The sequence below is a fragment of the Lampetra planeri genome, chromosome 2 (assembly GCF_965212315.1).
Source record: "Lampetra planeri chromosome 2, kcLamPlan1.2.h2, whole genome shotgun sequence".
Classification (NCBI taxonomy): Eukaryota; Metazoa; Chordata; class Hyperoartia; order Petromyzontiformes; family Petromyzontidae; genus Lampetra; species Lampetra planeri.
The window spans coordinates 13,521,366-13,540,278 of NC_136108.1; the positions used below are offsets into that span (position 1 = coordinate 13,521,366).

Here is an 18,913-nt window from a genome sequence, read left to right on the forward strand (position 1 = left end):
CAGGATGCTTGAGCTGATATAGATTTAAAGATCGATTATATTATCCGTGGATGGATTATCCATTTTTAAGATTAGCCGTGTTTACGGATATTTTTTCGACGTGCACCCTGGTTAAATCTGTTTCTCCCTACTTGTGGTTCAGTACTCACATGATCGCAAAATGTTGACAAGCAAACTGATTACTTTATGATGAAAAGGAAGATGGCATTCTGTCTACACCCCTATTCCACGGTGGTAAACAGTGAATACATTTGTATGGTGCCGTCCATAAATGACGTCACGTACCCAGGGGGGGGGGTGGGTCAGACATTTGTGACGACGGGGGGGGGGGGGTTGAGAAATGTGACGTCACATCAAAATGCGCAACTTTAAATAAATATAGACAACACGTTCTGCTAAATTAAATCGACTTTAAAAAAAAAATTCTCCTACAACATGAGAGTGCAGCGCCACATTAAATACGCAGTACAATGACAATAGTTTAAAGCGATTTGAAGCATGTTTTTTTTTTGGGGGGGGGGGCATAGCTTTGTGACGTCATATTCGAGAGGTGGTATGACTTTTTGTGACGCCGTGTGACTAGGCGGGAAGGAGGTCAAAAATCGTTAAAAATCATCGCGTGACATCATTTATGGACGGCCCCTATAGCATAATTTGGATATGTTTGCATAATCCGTGTGGTTCACCCCTCCTCTGGATGATCAAGAATTTAATGAATATTTGAAGCAGTTAAAAGAATCAGAGGCCCTTCCTCCCTTCACCAACTGGCCAACAGTGAATTATCATTAGCCACGATCTACCTACTGATGGATGAAGGCCTCTCCAAGCTGTTGCCATTTCTCAGGCTTTCACAATTCAACAATTCATCTGGCTCCTGAACACAAGCAGATTTAACGGCCGCAATTCCGGTATAGACGTCCTCAATTGCTGGAGCCTCTCGGCTTGTGATAACACCTAGAAGGTCAAAACCAGTCCAGTTGTTGGCTCGTTGGTATTGGTCTGGAAAACCAATGAACCAAAACAAGTTTATTTATATTTTATATACGGAACAGAGCTTTGTTTAAAGTGATAGTACCCATAATACCCCACGAAAATACACGAGTTTGTGAAGACAGAGGTTCACTGCAAGCCATCTTGGCTACCATGAGAGATTCGTTCATGAGGCTATCCACATATACAAACACAGAGACAATTTCAACCGAGAAGATGGATTCTGGCTTAGCAATAATTCGAAGGATTTGATAAACCATTTCGGGTCTCAATTGATTGTGTTCACGCTTACGGTGACTTTCAGACCGCATTCCATTCTCTTCTTCTCCCCCCTCCTCTTTTCCGAACATAGATGGAGTTGTACGCCTTCTGATGTCATCTGGTCCAACACCAATGGGGACTAGGCTCTAAAGAAAGCCGTCTCGGGTGTGGACCAATCAACTTCAAGGACAGTGCATATTATTATCATTATCAGAGTTGCTTCTTTTTGTTTGCTTTTTTGACTACTTGTGTTGTGGTTATTGCAAACATGATGCCTTGAATAAAGGTGTCAGTTTTGTACCAGTTTAAAAGGGTAAAAACCTACGACTATAGATGGACTCGTCCATCTGACCAACTGCTAAATCGCTGTTCGTGGTGCTGACGTTAGGAAAAACCGCCACTTTTTACAAATTTTCTTGCTGTGGATTTAACACCTGATGATGATTGCTTGTGTTGCAGTCGAAACGTCGTAATAATTGTTATTGTTTATATATTTATTATTTTATTATTTCCCTTCTACGTGACTTTACCGAAAGAACAAATAATGTGCGGTAGCACAGTTTATATGACTCCTCTTGGCAATAACATCTGGTAATCAAGTAGCATGTATGTAACAAGCTTGACTGCTGATAAGATTCAGAAGGTCAAAACCAGTCGAGAGTTTGCTTGCATAAACAAATACTGCTAGATAACATTGTCCGGCGAGCTCTTGATGAGTAAATACAGGTAATCAGGTACCATGACACCCATGATGTAGTTGCTCAGCCCGAGCTCGCATTACTCTGATAGTGCTTGTCTTTGTGCTGTACGCCTTTTGGCGTCCTCTGGTCTAACACCTTTTGAGACGAGGCTCCAAAGAAAGCTGTCTCTGGTGTGGACCAATCAGTTTCAAAGACAATGCATATATTATCAGAGTATGTTTTTTTTTGCATTCTGACCACAAGCATTGTGGTTAATGCAGACATGATTCCTTGTGAAAGGTTTCAGTTCGGTGTTTTAACATCTCAACACCTGTTTTGTTGCCAGAAAAAAGGGGAAAACCTAATCTCATATTTTGGTACTGGCAAAGGAGGTCCCATGATGTATGAGGAGATGTTAATCATTAAGAATCACGAGGAAAGAACAGGATGCCTACGTTGTTTGGCCATGGCTAACATATAACACGTGGACTCTATATAAAGAGGCAAACTTTGTCAAACGGAAGACAGAATCGAGATAAATACATTTGGACACAGCCAAACCATTGGCAGAACTTCATACTTTTGACAAATGGCATCCTTTTCTATCAGAGGGAGAATTAACAGGATTCTCAGTCTCTCCAGGAATCAAATATAGAGTTTTAGGTTTAAAAGGCACATACGTTTGTATTGTTCAAAAAACATTAACTTTCATATAAACCATGGCAAATTGAAGATAATTCAAATATATGCTCAAATACAAGCCATAAAAATGAAAGTAAATCAAATAAATGAAATTCCGATGCGAAGTCCAATTGAGGGTAAAATGAATTACAACATCGTCATTTGTGAATTGAATACAAAAGTATGTTCAAAGTGCAGAGTAAGTTTGTTATTCGAATTATGAATGAGAGAGATTTTAAGGTCTGTTAGATTTGCCAGCAGGGACATAAACAGATAATGATCACCTTTGTCAAAAAGGAATGTAAATGATGGATATAATCTAGTGACGCACATACACCGAGATGTAGAGGGATGTACGTGCATGAAATATAAATACATCTCTGTCCTTAGCATTTTCAATACAGGAAATTTTATGTATTTCAGTATGGAATTTTGTGGCAAACTAGAACGCATTTCTCAATGAAAGGGTCCTTGCCTATAAACATGGAGCAGTTCCGTTTTGGTTCAAGCACGAAATGTTGAAATTGACCGGTTGTGTAAAAAACAATCACGTCTTTTTGCGGAGAGACATGAGAAGGAGGTGTTCTTTATTTTGTCATCAACACAGGAGGTGATCACAGACTTGTGCAATGCGCGTTGCACTTCAACATAGTCAGAACATGGCAAAGCAAATTACTCAAAAAATTAGGTAACTGATTTTTGTGAAGTGTGATCAAACAACCCCCACGACTGACTCGGCTTAGAAAGGCTTTAATCCATCAGTGGATTGACAGGGCTGTAAATCATTATTAAAATTATCCACAACTTGTTTCCCCTTATACTGTAACACTACTGCACTTTGAGCTTACATGTGAGTGGTTAGACTTACACATGACATTGTAAATTCAAACTTGTTTTTGTCGTTGTTCTATCATTCAACTTAAACTTAGGATGCATACACTTAAACATTACTGCGTTGTACCCAAGACAATTAAGTGATTAACCTTCACAGCTCCTGATCTGCCTGAAGTCAGTAATGTTTAGCTGGCTGACCTCACGAGCAGTAACACAATAGTTTACACCAGAGGTGGGACAAAGTCATTGTTATGCAAGTCCAAGTCGAGTCGCAAGTCATCAAATTCATGACTCGAGTCTGACTCGAGTCCAAGTCACATGACTCGAGTCCACACCTCTGGTTTACACCGAGCATCACGAGAAAAACCGGTAATATGAGGAGATGGGAACATTAGCCTTGCAAGTAAATACACTGAATTATGCTGTGGTTTACACCACCAACACAATGAGTATTTAACACTCTTTCATATGCTGGACTGCTGCATAAGAATCATGAAAAACTTAAGGCCTTCTTTCACCATACTGTACGACCAAATATATCGCTAGACAACCACCACCACCGCTTCATCATAACAGCGGGGTTTATTTTCATTATAATTCAGTGTTATTGATTATTGTGGCTTTCGATATTTCTCTCTCTCCAAACTCTGCATAAGCGATAGGGTTGGATGATTCAGTTATAGCCCCAACAACACACCAACCACTCACTCACACAAGTGGTCACAGTGCTTGGCTTGGGTGGAGGGTGTACAATGGAAAAAAAAAGGATGCGTGTCCCTCTATTGTTCAAGTGCCTGAAGACAGCCACTGAATCGGTTTCACTCCGCGGACGGCGAAACAAAAGACTCCACCTCGGGTTTTGTGTGACACAATAATACGCGCGGTGGGCAGGGTCGCGTCCCATAGCCCACCTGGCACCATCGCGCCAACACATGTGGTCGAGGTGCTAACAGGGAAACGCTCAATTTTGAGATTTGCTGGAAAAACCACACGGGTGTTCTACTTCATTTCCTGCTGTGAGGTAAGAGAGTGAGAGAATGCTCCTGATGGATGAGTAACACTTGGCAAACGCCGAATGCAATGTGGATTTATGTCGCATCTAAATGTGATCGCATCTCAAGCTGATGCATAGAAAAAGTGGGCATATGTGTTTTATATGAATAGGCAGTCAGTCATAGGCAGATGAAACAAGGCAAGGTCTTGAGCCGAGCATTGAACACGAGCATGGAGTCGACAGCACGGATGGCAGGGGTAAGGGAATTTCAGAAAAGGCGGGCAACACGGGAGAATGAGCAACCTCACAGGGAATGAATATTGACAAAGGGCTTCGATTAAAACAAACTTGGGTTCTTGGAGCAGAGTGTGTGTGTGTGGAGCGGAGTGTGTGTGTGTGGAGCAGAGTGTGTGTGTGGAGCGGAGTGTGTGTGTGTGGAGCGGAGTGTGTGTGTGTGGAGCGGAGTGTGTGTGTGTGGAGCGGAGTGTGTGTGTGTGGAGCGGAGTGTGTGTGTGTGGAGCGGAGTGTGTGTGTGTGGAGCGGAGTGTGTGTGTGTGGAGCGGAGTGTGTGTGTGTGGAGCGGAGTGTGTGTGTGTGGAGCGGAGTGTGTGTGTGTGGAGCGGAGTGTGTGTGTGTGTGGAGCAGAGTGTGTGTGTGTGGAGCAGAGTGTGTGTGTGTGGAGCAGAGTGTGTGTGTGTGGAGCAGAGTGTGTGTGTGTGTGGAGCAGAGTGTGTGTGTGTGTGGAGCAGAGTGTGTGTGTGTGGAGCGGAGTGTGTGTGTGTGGAGCGGAGTGTGTGTGTGTGGAGCGGAGTGTGTGTGTGTGTGCGCGTAGGGAGGGTAGTCGAGTGAAATAAGAGGGCAGGTAAGCTGTGCCAAGTCCATGAATTATCTTGAAGATGGCGAGAGATTTGACTGGGGATCACCAGAGCGATCGGAATCTTGGGGTGATGTGGTATTGTTTACGGCGAGAAGCCACGTAACTAATCTTCGGTCACTCGTAGTGCTATTAATTTTTACTCCTAGTTTATGATAAGAATAAGTTTGGACATTACTATACTATTAAACATCATTTATGCCTCGAGTTTGCTGGCTGGCTGCTGGCTGGGCACCTCTCCATTGCCACCGAAGCTTGCTGAGTAACTGGGTATATGGGATTTTCCGTGTAACAAATAAACATTGAATTGCAATGACAGACGACGTTCGAAAGACACTTGAAATGTAGCAATACCGAATAGGTGGTAATACATTCATAAGACTGACACGGATAGTTTAAATTTCCTCTATCCCTTCAATTTCTGCTCCGATAAATGGTATTCTTTCGCCAGAATATTATTTCTATCCTCGAGTCTATAGACACATCTCACAATAATACGTTGCCTTGGCAATGTGTTATTGTGCCTTGGCAATGTGTTACATTAAAGGGCAGATTTAGTGCTCCGATTACAGGATTGTGGGAAGAGTATGGATATGACAGATGTGTCTTATTTTAAATTGGAGAGCTGTTGTCTTTAATGCTCCTGATATTCATGCAACTTGACATCAGGTCGTCAGAGTGGCGCTCGGTGGTGACATGGAATCTCCAACCACTCAAATATTGCCTCTTGATTAACACAATTCGATCTTACACGCTTTATTACCCAGCATGATTTGAATGCACATTTCAGAGATATATTTTTGTAAGGGCACTTAAATGAATATACGTGTTACTGCAGGGTATATTTATTGTCAAATGTAAAATAATATCAAGTAACATAAGCTCGTGCTTTCATAGATCAGGCCGTGAACTCGGTGTCAGGGTATGTGCTGCTCATGATTGCGTCTGCGCTTATCAAGGCCTCGTTGGGGCTCTTTGTGGTTTTACATTTTTAAACGCTGCCCCCGGTTTGAGTTTCCCACGTGAGGGATCAGTGAAACGCTCATTTATTGATGCCTGTTTGCATAGATCAGCTTACAGCTGAAGGGCTAACACTGAATATCACCACAGGCCAGGTACACAAACAGCATCGCAGTATCACACATTGTCACGGTAACTGCGTTTTGTTTTCCTCCTCTGGAGATAACTTTGTTCGTCATTTAAAACAAAACAAAGCATCACGGTAGGCTCTTGTGTTGAAATTAGTAAGCGACAGCGCAATTCTATAGCAGTTGTGTGAAGCGTTCCCGTTCCTCCCTCGGAGCCATGAAAAGACATTTGGTGGCGAGCGCTTGAACAACAGGAAAGATATTCATTTACACGTTCACACATCCTAAAGGCAAACGAAGGCAGGACCGCCTCCTGCCACCACAATGTGCTGAAGGTCGCCAGCCGAGAACTTTGGATTCTGCTGCTTGAGCTGAGGGTACCCAGCAGGAGCATTACACTTCTTTAAGTGGTTTCTGTGTCCGGTATAGTATATTGGTGTATGATATAGAATACCGCGCCTAATGTGTGTGTTTGTGTTGCACGCTTCAATGGTGTCTGGCGTGCTCAATTCCAGCTGCTAATAGCCTAGTATCATGCGAAAAAGTACATTTGCCAACCTCATCATCTGACGATAACGTTGGTACAGGACGTGGATCAACTGTCAAAGAAGAGCGAGACTGGTCACTGCGACAGGTCAGCCGCCAAGATTGGCGAATGTTCTGCAGGTGTGTACCATGTGTTTATGTCCATTTCAAAGCAGATTAAATTAATGAATGCTTTAGATATGTATTGTATAATGTTATATAACACTGTATTTTGCCTTTCGGATGCGTCACATAGTAAACGTAATGTTATTTATGGAACTAGAAATGTGAATTCTTATCCTGTTTTTTTTTATCAGGGATGGGGGAGGTGGGTCATGCATTCGTTGTTCATTTTGTTGTTGTTAAAGAGTACATCAAGGTGGCCAGGTGGGTTGGCGGTCAGAGCACTGAGTTGGTACTGCTGAGATCCTGTGTTCAGATCTCGACACCCATCAATAAGCCAAAACACTGAACACATTCATCAATAACACTGGCATAAAAGGTAATATATATATATATACATTGGATGCCATGTTGGGCAATGGCCCTTCTTAATAGCACACGAATTGAGAGGCCAGAGAAATTAAGTGGATAACAGTTGAATAAGCCAGGTTCTCAAGTGTCTCAAGTTGATGGTCTCAGCATAGTCGCTTGCACAAAAAAACCCCATCTCGTTGAAACATTTTCATTTAAGAGTTTGACTTAAACATTAAAAGAACAGAGCTTGTGTTATGTGTGGGAGGAAACAGAAATGTTTGGGGAGATAACACTCAAATGTCCACACCAATGGGTTCACATATCCACCCTCTGTGCTGCCACCTCCCAACCACCTTCTACCTAGCAGGTTTGGGACTTTCACTGCACGGTCCACCAACCTTTGCCTCCAAAGCGCTGTATCACACCCGCGCACAAGGGCAGCACATTCAACTATATTGTGTCTTTTGCACTGCATTTACCTACTGAATATGCATATGTGTGTATTTCTTATAGATTATATCACTTTGTACTTATACAGAAATCAGTATGTTCTTTAATGAAGTACTGTAATTCTATTCTTCTGCATTTCAATGGAATTCGTAATGGACAAAACACGGCCACAAAAATAATAATCTTCATTATAATGGCCACATATTTCACTTGCTGAGCTGCGCTCTTAATGAGCACAAAGAATGCCATAACTGGAGCACAAAGAAAAATTGTACGATGGGCCCTCATTAATCTCTGTTGTTGGCGAGCTGGACGCAGTGCTAGCCTAATGAGTTGTGCCGGGTTTGGCAGATGGAACACGATGTTGTGTTAAGTGGGCACGCATCTAGGATGCGCAGATTGGAAGCGCGTTGGTAGCATCGATGTAATGATGATATGAGACCGCTCTGCGGTGAGTGGGTTACATCACGCCACGCTCTCGGTGATTTTGTAGTGTTGGTGAACGACTTGAATGCGCAGAGGGTTCGGTAAGTGTGCACTGGAAGAAATTCTTAATGCAGAGTGGAACACTCTACGTTAATTGTTTCTGAGTGTAAAAAAATATGAGCCTCTGCCGATTGGGTGCCTCGGGCAATTTCAGTAGAGCATAGGGCATGTGGTTGGGCAAAGATCTGATCAATTAGCTTCAGCAAAATAGCTGCTGGTGCAGTGCATGACAATTGTAATGTCAAGTTTATTTGCTACATCAGGTGAGAACTCAAGAGACCATGCTACAGTCGTCTCACTTGCCGAGAGCGAATTGTGAACGCAGCATGTTACGCGCGCGCTTATGTTTTGTTTGAACTATTTTGACGGTTTAACCATTGACAAGATGCATTTAGTGCGGTTGTTACTAATGGCCTCTTGGTGAAGGATTGCGGAGCAAAGCTGGTGTGCGTCTACAAGCTGCCCGGGTAATGTTCTCCGACAGTAAATAGCAGCTTGTGACAGGGAAGTCTCCGTGAGCTGACCCAGGGAGGAGAGAGGCTGCTGCGGTCACTGACAACAGCTGTGCTGGGAAGGCGCGCTTCGTATAATGTGTGACAAGTCACTCGGGGGATATGGGCTGCATCGCTGAGCCGCACTGCTGCAACACTGAAAAAGCATCCTGCGAGCTCGAAACTTAGAGCCCCCTCTGCAAACTCGGTTGCAGCTATCTCTTTTCAGTGGGCCGAGAATGAATAGGATTAGCGGGATATGCATTCACTTGTCCCCTTTTTGCCTGGCTGAAGCTGACTAGCATATAGGTCACACGCCTGCTGTCCCGTGCCTGTTTGTGCGGTTCGTGTGTGTGCGGCTGTCTAGTTAGAATCTGTACGGCAACACACAAGGCATGTGTGGTTGATTTTGTTGAGTCGTGGTTGTTTGGCGACGGGAGACTTTGCGTGCACCTTGTGGCCGAGTTTTGCGAGATGCAGACGGATCCCCTGAAGGCACGGCTTGTCGCATTCGCGTAATCAGATTATCGTACAGTTTCGCGATTATAACGTACACTGTTACATGGTTATACTACCGAAGTAATGATCTCAATTTATGTGCAAAATGAAATACGTCTCGTAAAACGTTGTGAACATTGAACTTTTCCCAAAGTATTTTGAGTTTGAAACGTGTACCTTCGCAGACGACATGTATGACAATAACATCAGCCAGACTGATGTCTCGCTCTTAAACGTGCCTTCTCATTCGTCAAGTTCAACAGGTGTGTACGCCTTCGAGTAATCGCACGTCGTGTTCTTGTTCCCGACAGCGTATATTGTTGCTAAACCTCAGAAAGATGTCGACGAAGCTGATCAAGTTTGAGCAGCTGAAAGACCCCTCGGACACTTGGGAGTTGGTGGAGACGATCGGAAAGGGCACCTACGGAAAGGTGTACAAGGCGACCAGCCGGAAGGATGGCAGCAAGGCTGCTGTCAAGACCCTGGATCCCGTGAACGTGGGTTCTTGCCAGGAGAAGTCACTCATGTGTAATGCATTCAATCAGGGCTGTGTGGATCTTAGGTTGAACACGTAAGGATGTGTCAGGTCAGATTTTGTAATGTGTTTGAGGTTATTAGAGAGCACCGACTTTTTTTTAATGGGATAGGTGATACTAGCTTGGACATAAATACCCTAAAAATATATTCAGACAAACATTTTCCCTTAAGTATTTGGGATTTGAGATGGATTATGAAGGCAAGAGAACTAAGGATAGCATATTGCTTAACATTTGAATATAATAATGGATCGATGAATCATCTGCTGGAGCACATGGGCTAAATGTTGGGTGTTGGTTAGCCTCACGTTACCTGATCTGTCCCATTAGTTATTTCACACTATTTACCCAGCTGTGGTGCTTGCAGGGGTGGTGTTTGTAAAACTCGTTGTACAGGTCACGACTTGGCTGTAGTATTTTGAGTGGTTGAGCAGCTCGGGGAAGTAACCTATTGCAGTAAGATAAATAAATAATAGCTGCCAAACACATGATTCCTTGTAAAATGTTTAAATTTTGTTGCCAGAAAGAAAGGGGGGGAAATACTATTATTATATTTTGGTACTGGCAAAGGAGGTCTAATGATGTAGATGCTCACCCCGAGCCCTCATTACTTTGATAGTGGATTGTCTTTGAGCTGTACGCCTTTTGGCGTCCTCTGGTCTAGCACCAATTGAGACGAGGCTCAAAAGAAAGCCGCCTCTGGTGTGGGCCAATCAGTTTCAGGGACAATACATATGTTATCAGTGTGTTTTTTGTTTGAATTTTGACCACAAGTATTGTAGTTAATGCACACATGATTCCTTGTCAAAAGGTTTCAGTTTTGTTGCCAGAAAAAAGGGGACCCCCTATTCCTGTAAGGGAATGATAAAGCGTTCATGCTTTTAAATAAAAAATTAAGTCAATAAAGATTGTTAGCATTAGGTGAGTCATTTTATATATATTGTATATACATACCTGAAAATAATCTAGATGTTTCACCTTATAATATATTATAAATTAATAATGAAATATGATTTATAATAACATCATCTACATATACCAATGTATTTTCATTTTTCATAGCTTTCAAACTACGTAAAGGAGTTCATATTGAAGGATTTCCTGGGTAAATAATGGGCACGATTATTTTAACATACGGTACATACTATCCATCAGATTCTAGAAAAGAAAATTAATCTGAAATATCTATTATGCCTTTTGTAGACTATCAGAGGGCATTTTGTTCAGTGGAAAATGACAATGACTTTTAAGCTTTCCCAATTAGTGAGGGGCCTTAATAAAATATGTTGAAACTATATGTACCAATTATGAAGAGCTAATTTGAGATTAAGTAACAATATCCAAAGCAAAAGAGGGGTCAGGATAGGAGATACGCTCTCACTAAAGACATTCACTGACACTGCGATATACTTGAACATTTTGGTATATAAAGGTAAAACAAAATGATGCAGGTAATACTATTTCATATTCACCAATGGTCTAGTCATATCAATCAATGTTAATGAACTACAGGAAATGATCTTATCTTATACATATTTATATAGTGCCGTATTCCAACGCACTTTACAACCATTATACAATTGTACATTAGATGATGGTGGTGAAAATAAAGATTTGGATTATTTAAAGTGTGGATGTAGTTGTGATGTCAGGAGGACAGGTGGGGGTGGTTAAGGAGGCGTAGCGTGAGGCCTGGTCCAAGCTGGGGAACAGGGAGAAGGCGAAGTCGTAGCAGGATGGGCTAGGCAGAAGGGATGGGTTTTCAGGGAGGAACGGACGCAGGTTATAGTGAAGGTGATTGTGCAGTGGGAGTTGGTTCCAGTGAAGGGGATCAAGAAGGGTAAATTAACGAAAGCGAGACTGGGCGCAGGGCGAGGGAGCCACAGAGAGGGACAGTAGAGACTGGAAGTGTAGAGGATGGGATGGAACATAGTAACGCATTCATCCAGCAGCAGTGGATAGAACATGACTGATAATTGTAAATGATATTTGTACCTTGCATTGATTATAACGTCAGTTTTGATGATGATAAATATTTGTATAAATGCATTGCAGAAATATGTTGGGCTCATCAACATTAGGGTTTTAGCAAGCAGACACATTTTGTAACTACATTGAAGAATGACATTTTTTTTCGATTTACGCTGTATGTACGTATGTTGAACTTCCTACACACCATATGAAGCAAACCATACTAATCAGAAATGCGCGGCTTGTCTGGGTACCAATTGATAAGTTCCGAGGGCATGCACGAGCCCTCTGTCTTTGCTCACACAATGTCCATCAGCAGGATATTGACGAGGAGATCGAGGCTGAGTACAGTATCCTCACCTCCCTGCCGGAGCACCCCAACATCGTCAGATTCTTTGGCATGTACTACCAGAAGGACGGCGTCAATGGCGACCAGCTGTGGATCGTCCTTGAGGTAACCATAAGGCCCACTCCCAACAAATGGACCCAGCACATCACTCTCATCAACGCTGATTTATATTTGTAATATATCCAATTCCTCATGTGGTATGGTGGTTTGTGTTTGGTCCGATTGCTTTTCTGTATTGCTGTATATAATTTGTTTTGTTTTCGTTCGTTTGGTAAATAAGGTGACTCTTGCAATGAAGACTCTCCTGGTCTCTCACCTGGGCAGAACAAAAATGAACTTGAAACTATTGTTCTGAGTGCAAGCATATCTAACCGGAGGGTGGCTTAGTGACTAGTATAGTTGATATGTATCATACAGTACATTGGTCACAAATTTAGCTGCCCATATTTGTTTCAAAACAACAATATTTTTGGAGTTGTCCTCAGCCCACTCTGCATGTGATCTCTGTGGAAGGGTGTGTCGTTCAAACTCTGGTCCTGCAAGTCACAAGCAAACTCACAGGAACCAAATATAACAACCCAAGGCCGTAATTATAATATATATTGAGGGGGGACACATCCCCCCCCAATATTCAAATAGGCTCAAAATGTCCCCCACAATATATTGCTATAAAATAGATTTCTGTTTATACGATTGTGGTTATGGTTGTACTTTATTAATCCCTAATCTCTGCCATTACATACAATGAAACAAGAAAAGGTAAAAAAGAAAAAAAAACAGAGCAATGTAATACAATAAACAATTAGACATTATTGTAAAAAATCAATAAAAAGTCCATCCTATGTGTTAGTGATTTTTTTTTATTTTAGGCAGGAAATGGCACGAAATTCGTTTTCAAATTTGGATTTATTTTTCTGGGGTGGGACCTCCAGACCCCCTGGAAGATTTGGTCCCCCCCCCCAATGTTGACTCCATGGCTACGGCCTTGTAACAACCGTATATGATGCCGAAGGATTACCGACTCCAGATGCAAGAGAGGTCATCATCCTTGGGCACAGACTGCATGATGATGATAATGATTATTATTATGTTGGACCACAAGATTATTTCTGATCTGATTTTAAAGGTCCATTGGCAAAATGTGTGTCTATTATATATTCGTTCTGTTATTAGTCAGTGTTAATGATAAACATGATGCGTATTTTCACAATCTGCAACATACGAGAGGAATTATAGTATTAGATATACATTAATAGTATTTCCTTTTGTAAAATCACCATGAATGTGCCCAAAGATCTCGTTAATCTTATGATGGGAGAATTCTGCCAGAGAAAATCTGTTATTGCAGGCATGGGCTGCAAGGTGACCATAAGGTGACAGTAAACAATGGGTGCTTGAGTCTATTTATTGTATCTTTGTCCCATTGTATGTGTGGATTTCACCTGGATCTCTGGTGTTTTACTCACACAAGACAAACACTCGTTATTCAAATTGGCCAAACATTTCAGTTGAGAACACTCATGAAAAAGAGTCTTGTGAGGCTTTACTGGGTAAACACATATTTGGATAGAGTGGTGGCACAGTGGTTAGCGCACTGGGCTATGACCTCTTCAGCCGAAGTTTTATTCTCAGCCATGGTTATCAATCACTAGAAAATGAAATCTAAACAGGACCAGTCCAAGCCATCCCCCATTCAACCTCATGATTGAGCAACAACTATGACCAACAGAGTGTGGTGGAGGCTTTTGTCCTGCAGTGGATTGACAAGGTCTATAAATTACTGTTACAGTGTTATTTTTTTGTATAATTATTATGACTATATGTAGCTGCCAGAAAAAACACCGGTGAGTAAGCACACACAAATTGCTCACTCGTTCACACATTCGATGGTAAATTATAACAAAGTTGACCCATGCTACAGTGATTGCAAATCCAGATTGATCCCTGTGCCTGCAATTGTTCAACTGTACGATCGAATTTGCTTCTCCCTTAAGCGGAATGTCCACGTTTAGACCTCTGAATCTGCCCAATTACAGTACCCACAAATTTGCTCCACTTTTCTACGGGAACCCCCCCCCCCCCCCATGGATAATGGAGGATAATGGGAAAAAAGATGGCCACGGATAATTGTAGTTTCCACAGCCCTTCAGCTGCCAGGGATCATAGTCGTCGTAGGTAATAGGGTCGCGGACAAGAGGAACTCTCCTCTGCTGCGGCCTGATGTGGCGGCGGCGGCGCAACTGTTTGCCAGGGGTGTGAGTGCTGCCACGTCTGCTGCTTGTGTTGTGCTGCCTCAAGCTGTGCAACGGAGGCTCGGTGACGGACCTGGTGAAGGGCCAGCTGAAGCGCGGAGAGCGCATGGACGTCATGCTCATCGCTTACATCCTCCGCGGGGCCCTGCTGGTAAGGGCCCATCAGGGCAGGGGCACGGGGCCGAGGTCTCTCATTCTAACCGGGCTCTGCCAGGGTGCATCCATGTCGCAGCCAAAAGCCATGGCTTCTCATGTATGGGGTTCCTGTTGTAATGTCTAGATGCCCGGTTTTATTAAGATACGTTTGTTAAGCTAAAATCTTGTCATGCTTCATTGGGAAAATCTGTCAGGAGTTATTTTTAGAGCTGATTTGTCAAAAGTTAATGGAAATGAAGCGTATTGTCGGTTTATAGGTGTGTGCATCTTTTCGTGAAAATATTTGTCACAACAGCACAGAGTGAGTATTCAATGAAATGTTTCTAAGGCAGTTAAATATCATATGTATTGCAAGTATTAGAACGTTGCATTGTAATTTCAATAACATGGCACCTTTATTGACAATGTACATATCTTCTGTGTCCATTCAGGGATTAAATCACCTCCACAGCCACAATATCATCCACCGGGACATCAAAGGAAACAACATTCTGCTCACTACGGATGGGGGCATCAGACTTGTCGACTTTGGTATCTCACGAGCTATTGACGTGACATTTCTGTAGTTTCACCAAAATATTCGACAGTACAGTAATTCCCCGGTTTATGTCGGGGATACGTTCCTGAAAGGTGCGACGACGAATATCGGGTAGGTGGAGGCGAAGTCTGAGGCGACGGATACGAGAAAGGATGGATGATGCTGTCAGCGACGTAAGTGCAGGACGAGGCGACGCAAATCAGATCGTGGCGTTAATAAAGTGACGGACGTATTTGCGAAACGACTTAAAAATTGGGGAGACGTAAATCGGGGTATTACTGGACTGGCCTTAATAGGTTCTCACTACGGCTCAGTGTCTCTTTTCCCCCAGCCCAAGTAGGGAATTATTATTTTGTATTTGTGTTTACAGGTGTATCGGCCCAGGTGTCAAAAACTCGGGTGGAAAGAAACACAGCAGTGGGCACCCCGTTCTGGATGGCACCTGAGGTTGGTTAACTTGTGATGGGGTTATTTCTACTCCATGAGTTTTCATGGTTGCGTTCTATAGATCTCCATACCTGAAAAACCTGCCGGTACATGAAGCGAAAACTCTGACACCATGCCGAGGAACATACGGTACAACCCAAAAATACATCAGAGTATTTCTGCTTGCGGTAATGCAAAACCACTTCTTGTGTTGCCATATTTGGTTTTGTTGGAGCCAAATTGTGATTAACATGTAATACGATATAACCAAACATCATTAACCATTGTCCACTATTTGATTGCATAGTCATTATCGTGAAGGTAAATAAGAAGTACGTAATACGTGTGTTTTACATAAATAGACTAGCAGCACAAAACAGGCTTTCTCCCAGTGTTGTCAGAGTACTCTATTTTGTTGTATATACAGTATAAGAATATGTCAAAAAGCGACCAATACAAACATTCTAGAATACAGTAACAGATATGAGGCACGTGTGTGCGTTTTTCTATTTTTATATAAAAAAAAAGTTAAAGGACGATTTGCACATTCAAACATGCAAGGATGTGTTCCATCGCAGCGAACTCTGAAGCACATCGGCTTGCCTTGACAAGCACACGTCAAAACATAACCACAGTCAAGCAGCCTCTGGTCAGATCATTCTGGTCACAGCTCAGTGAGCCGAGCAAAACAGAGCACACGCAATTACAGCACCCTCTTTTGTTTGCGTTGCACCCGCAGCAGTGTGCACTCTGGCGGTTCCGATTGATCTATTGTTCCCGGGCGCAGGTCATCGCCTGCGAGCAGCAGTTGGACTACATGTACGACAGGCGCTGTGACGTCTGGTCCATGGGCATCACGGCCATCGAGCTGGGGGATGGTGACCCCCCGCTGTATGAGCTGCATCCCATGCGCGCCCTCTTTAAGATCCCACGGTGAGCGGCACGGGGAAAGGTGGCAGGGCGAGGGATGGGAAATCGATGGGTTTGTGCACCACGTGCATTCGCGGCTGGGCCCTTCGGTGTGCGGTGTGCCGCCCCGCTTGACCGGCAAGGGAAGGTGGTGCTGTATACCTGCTGGCGCAAGTCTCGGCGTGAACATTTGCGGAGATTCTGAAGTTCAGCGAATTTTTGTGTGTCAACAACACCCATCCTTACCTTAATTTTAACGTAGATCTGTCAGTAAAAAGGCAGGGGCATCTGGCATGCACCGGCTGGGCGCTGGTTAACGTGGACTTGACAGTATCAAAGCCAGCAGTTATGTATGACCAAACATGCGTAATGCATTTATTTTGTGGTGGCTGCAAATGAGGAATACTGGAAAGTAACCGAGGGAAACATTTGCCTGACATTCCGAAAGAACAACAAAGTGGCCTCGGGGTTAGTCCTGTCACCCACTTTCACCACCCTTCAGAGTCCACTGCCCTTTGCATCATGACAGTCTTCTCAAATGAATAATTATTCGTGCTTGGCAGAAACATTGCATCCAGGTTTGTTATATTATGTCATGAATGTGACATATTTACATGTTGCATCTGCACAGCTCACCTGCTCTAATGCTCAAGATCTCTGTGTGCTGCTGCAGTGCATGCTTCCATACATTGACGTGAGACGTGTGTTTATGCAGAAATCCTCCTCCAACACTGAAGCAACCAGAGCTCTGGCCTCCACTGTTCAACGAATTTATAGCACAGTAAGTGATGCCCACGGCAAACGTTTGATCAGGGCTACATTATCCTAAGAGACGACTTGCATGCCTGCTGTGTTAATGTGTCTATGGGTAGTAAATTGTAATGGACAGAAATAATATGTAAAGGCAAGGTATAGTGAGTGACATCAACAGCCTTAGCCATCTTCTTGGTTCTTTCGGTAAAGTCACGTAGAAGGGAAGTAATAAAATAATAAAAATAAAACATAATAAAATGAAATAATTCTCACGACGTTTCGGCTACAACGCAAGCAGACGGCTGCTTGCGTTGTAGCCGAAACGTCGTGAGAATTATTTCATTTTATTATGTTTTATTTTTATTATTTTATTGCTTCCCTTCTACGTGACTTTACCGAAAGAACCAAGAAGATGAATCCCTGCAGTCACGAAAGCTTTAAATCGAAAAGCCTTAGCCATATTTTCCTCCTGATTTTAAGTCAGTGATATCCATTGCAAGTATCCATGCTTCTGCATGAATAGCTCTTTTGAGATTAATTTAAAGACTGTTCCATGCCACAGTGTGCAATTATGGAGCAGCGGAAAAGCAAGATATTCATTTTGATTAACTGAGCTGATCGAACTTCCCCCCAGCAACACGTGACCGCATCACTTGGCGAGATTTCATGATATGTTTTTGCAATTATAGAATTGCAATGCTTACATTTTAAAGTGCACTATAAACCCGTGCTTTGATGTCCTCTCTGCATTAGCCTGAAGGGCTCTAGACCTGCATGCATGCCTCTCCACGCAATGCTTCTGCTATAAAACTCTATATCCCTCTACCCCATGTAATTGGCAGGAATGTCAAATGTTTCACTTCGGCTGTAACCCCTAATAGGGGAAGCGAGCGCTCTCCGCATTGCTCAGCATTCCGCACTGATGCACCGGTGGTTTTGCAGGTGCCTGGTGAAGGATTTTGAGCGCCGGGCCACTGTTTCCCAGCTGCTGGAGGATCCGTTCATCCAGCAGGTGGAAGGCCGCGAGCAGGAACTCCAGAAGCAGCTGACGGAGCTCATTGACCTACACCTGCAAATGGGCAACATCCAGAAGATCAGGTGACTGCTCTGCCTGTCATCGCAGATTTTCAATAAAAGGCGCTCAGTTTGGAGCGCCCTGTGTACAAAAGGGGTTAAATAATTCAATTCCATAGCGAGTTAATGAATTTCGCAAGTTCAGAATCGTTGTTTAAATTAAAACAAATGTTTTTTACATGGTGGTAAATGGTAATGCGTCTTGTGGCTGCTGGGGTGATGGAAACCAAGTACATACAATATTTACGAATTAAAAAACGTTGATTCGTATACGTGGATATTGATTGCTTGTATCGTGACTTTAAGAATCAATACTAATTGGTGAACTGGTGCATCGTATCTCCTCTAGTGTACAGCTTCACCAAACGGTTTGATAAATAATGTTCGAGGTACTTATTAAATAATCTTACCATAGAGTATGTCATGTTAACAGTTTTTTTGCATAAACCCGTATTTGTAAATACCTTACTTTATCACATACACATGTACATGGGCAAGAACCATTTCAGTTGTCTATGCCATCCATTGTTTGTGCTTTGGGTAGCGTTGTGAACATATAACCATTGTTGTTAACATCTCGTATGGGAACATCTCGTATGGCCACCTTATTTTAAAGATGG

The 18,913-nt window shown here is 42.9% G+C and overlaps 1 protein-coding gene across 1 annotated transcript in view; it reads left to right on the forward strand.

Annotated features, from left to right (window-relative positions):
- Positions 1–6,756: 6,756 nt before the first annotated feature.
- MYO3A (myosin IIIA) overlaps positions 6,757–18,913 on the forward strand; it is a 40,020-nt gene continuing 27,863 nt past the window's right edge. Inside the window, exons 1-9 of the mRNA XM_078607991.1 lie at positions 6,757–7,068; positions 9,641–9,826; positions 12,156–12,290; positions 14,484–14,588; positions 15,025–15,124; positions 15,502–15,578; positions 16,345–16,490; positions 17,182–17,247; positions 18,162–18,317. Of these exons, the coding sequence (XP_078464117.1) occupies positions 9,668–9,826; positions 12,156–12,290; positions 14,484–14,588; positions 15,025–15,124; positions 15,502–15,578; positions 16,345–16,490; positions 17,182–17,247; positions 18,162–18,317 (944 nt within the window). The 5' untranslated portion in view covers positions 6,757–7,068; positions 9,641–9,667. The remainder of the gene's footprint in view (positions 7,069–9,640; positions 9,827–12,155; positions 12,291–14,483; positions 14,589–15,024; positions 15,125–15,501; positions 15,579–16,344; positions 16,491–17,181; positions 17,248–18,161; positions 18,318–18,913) is intronic.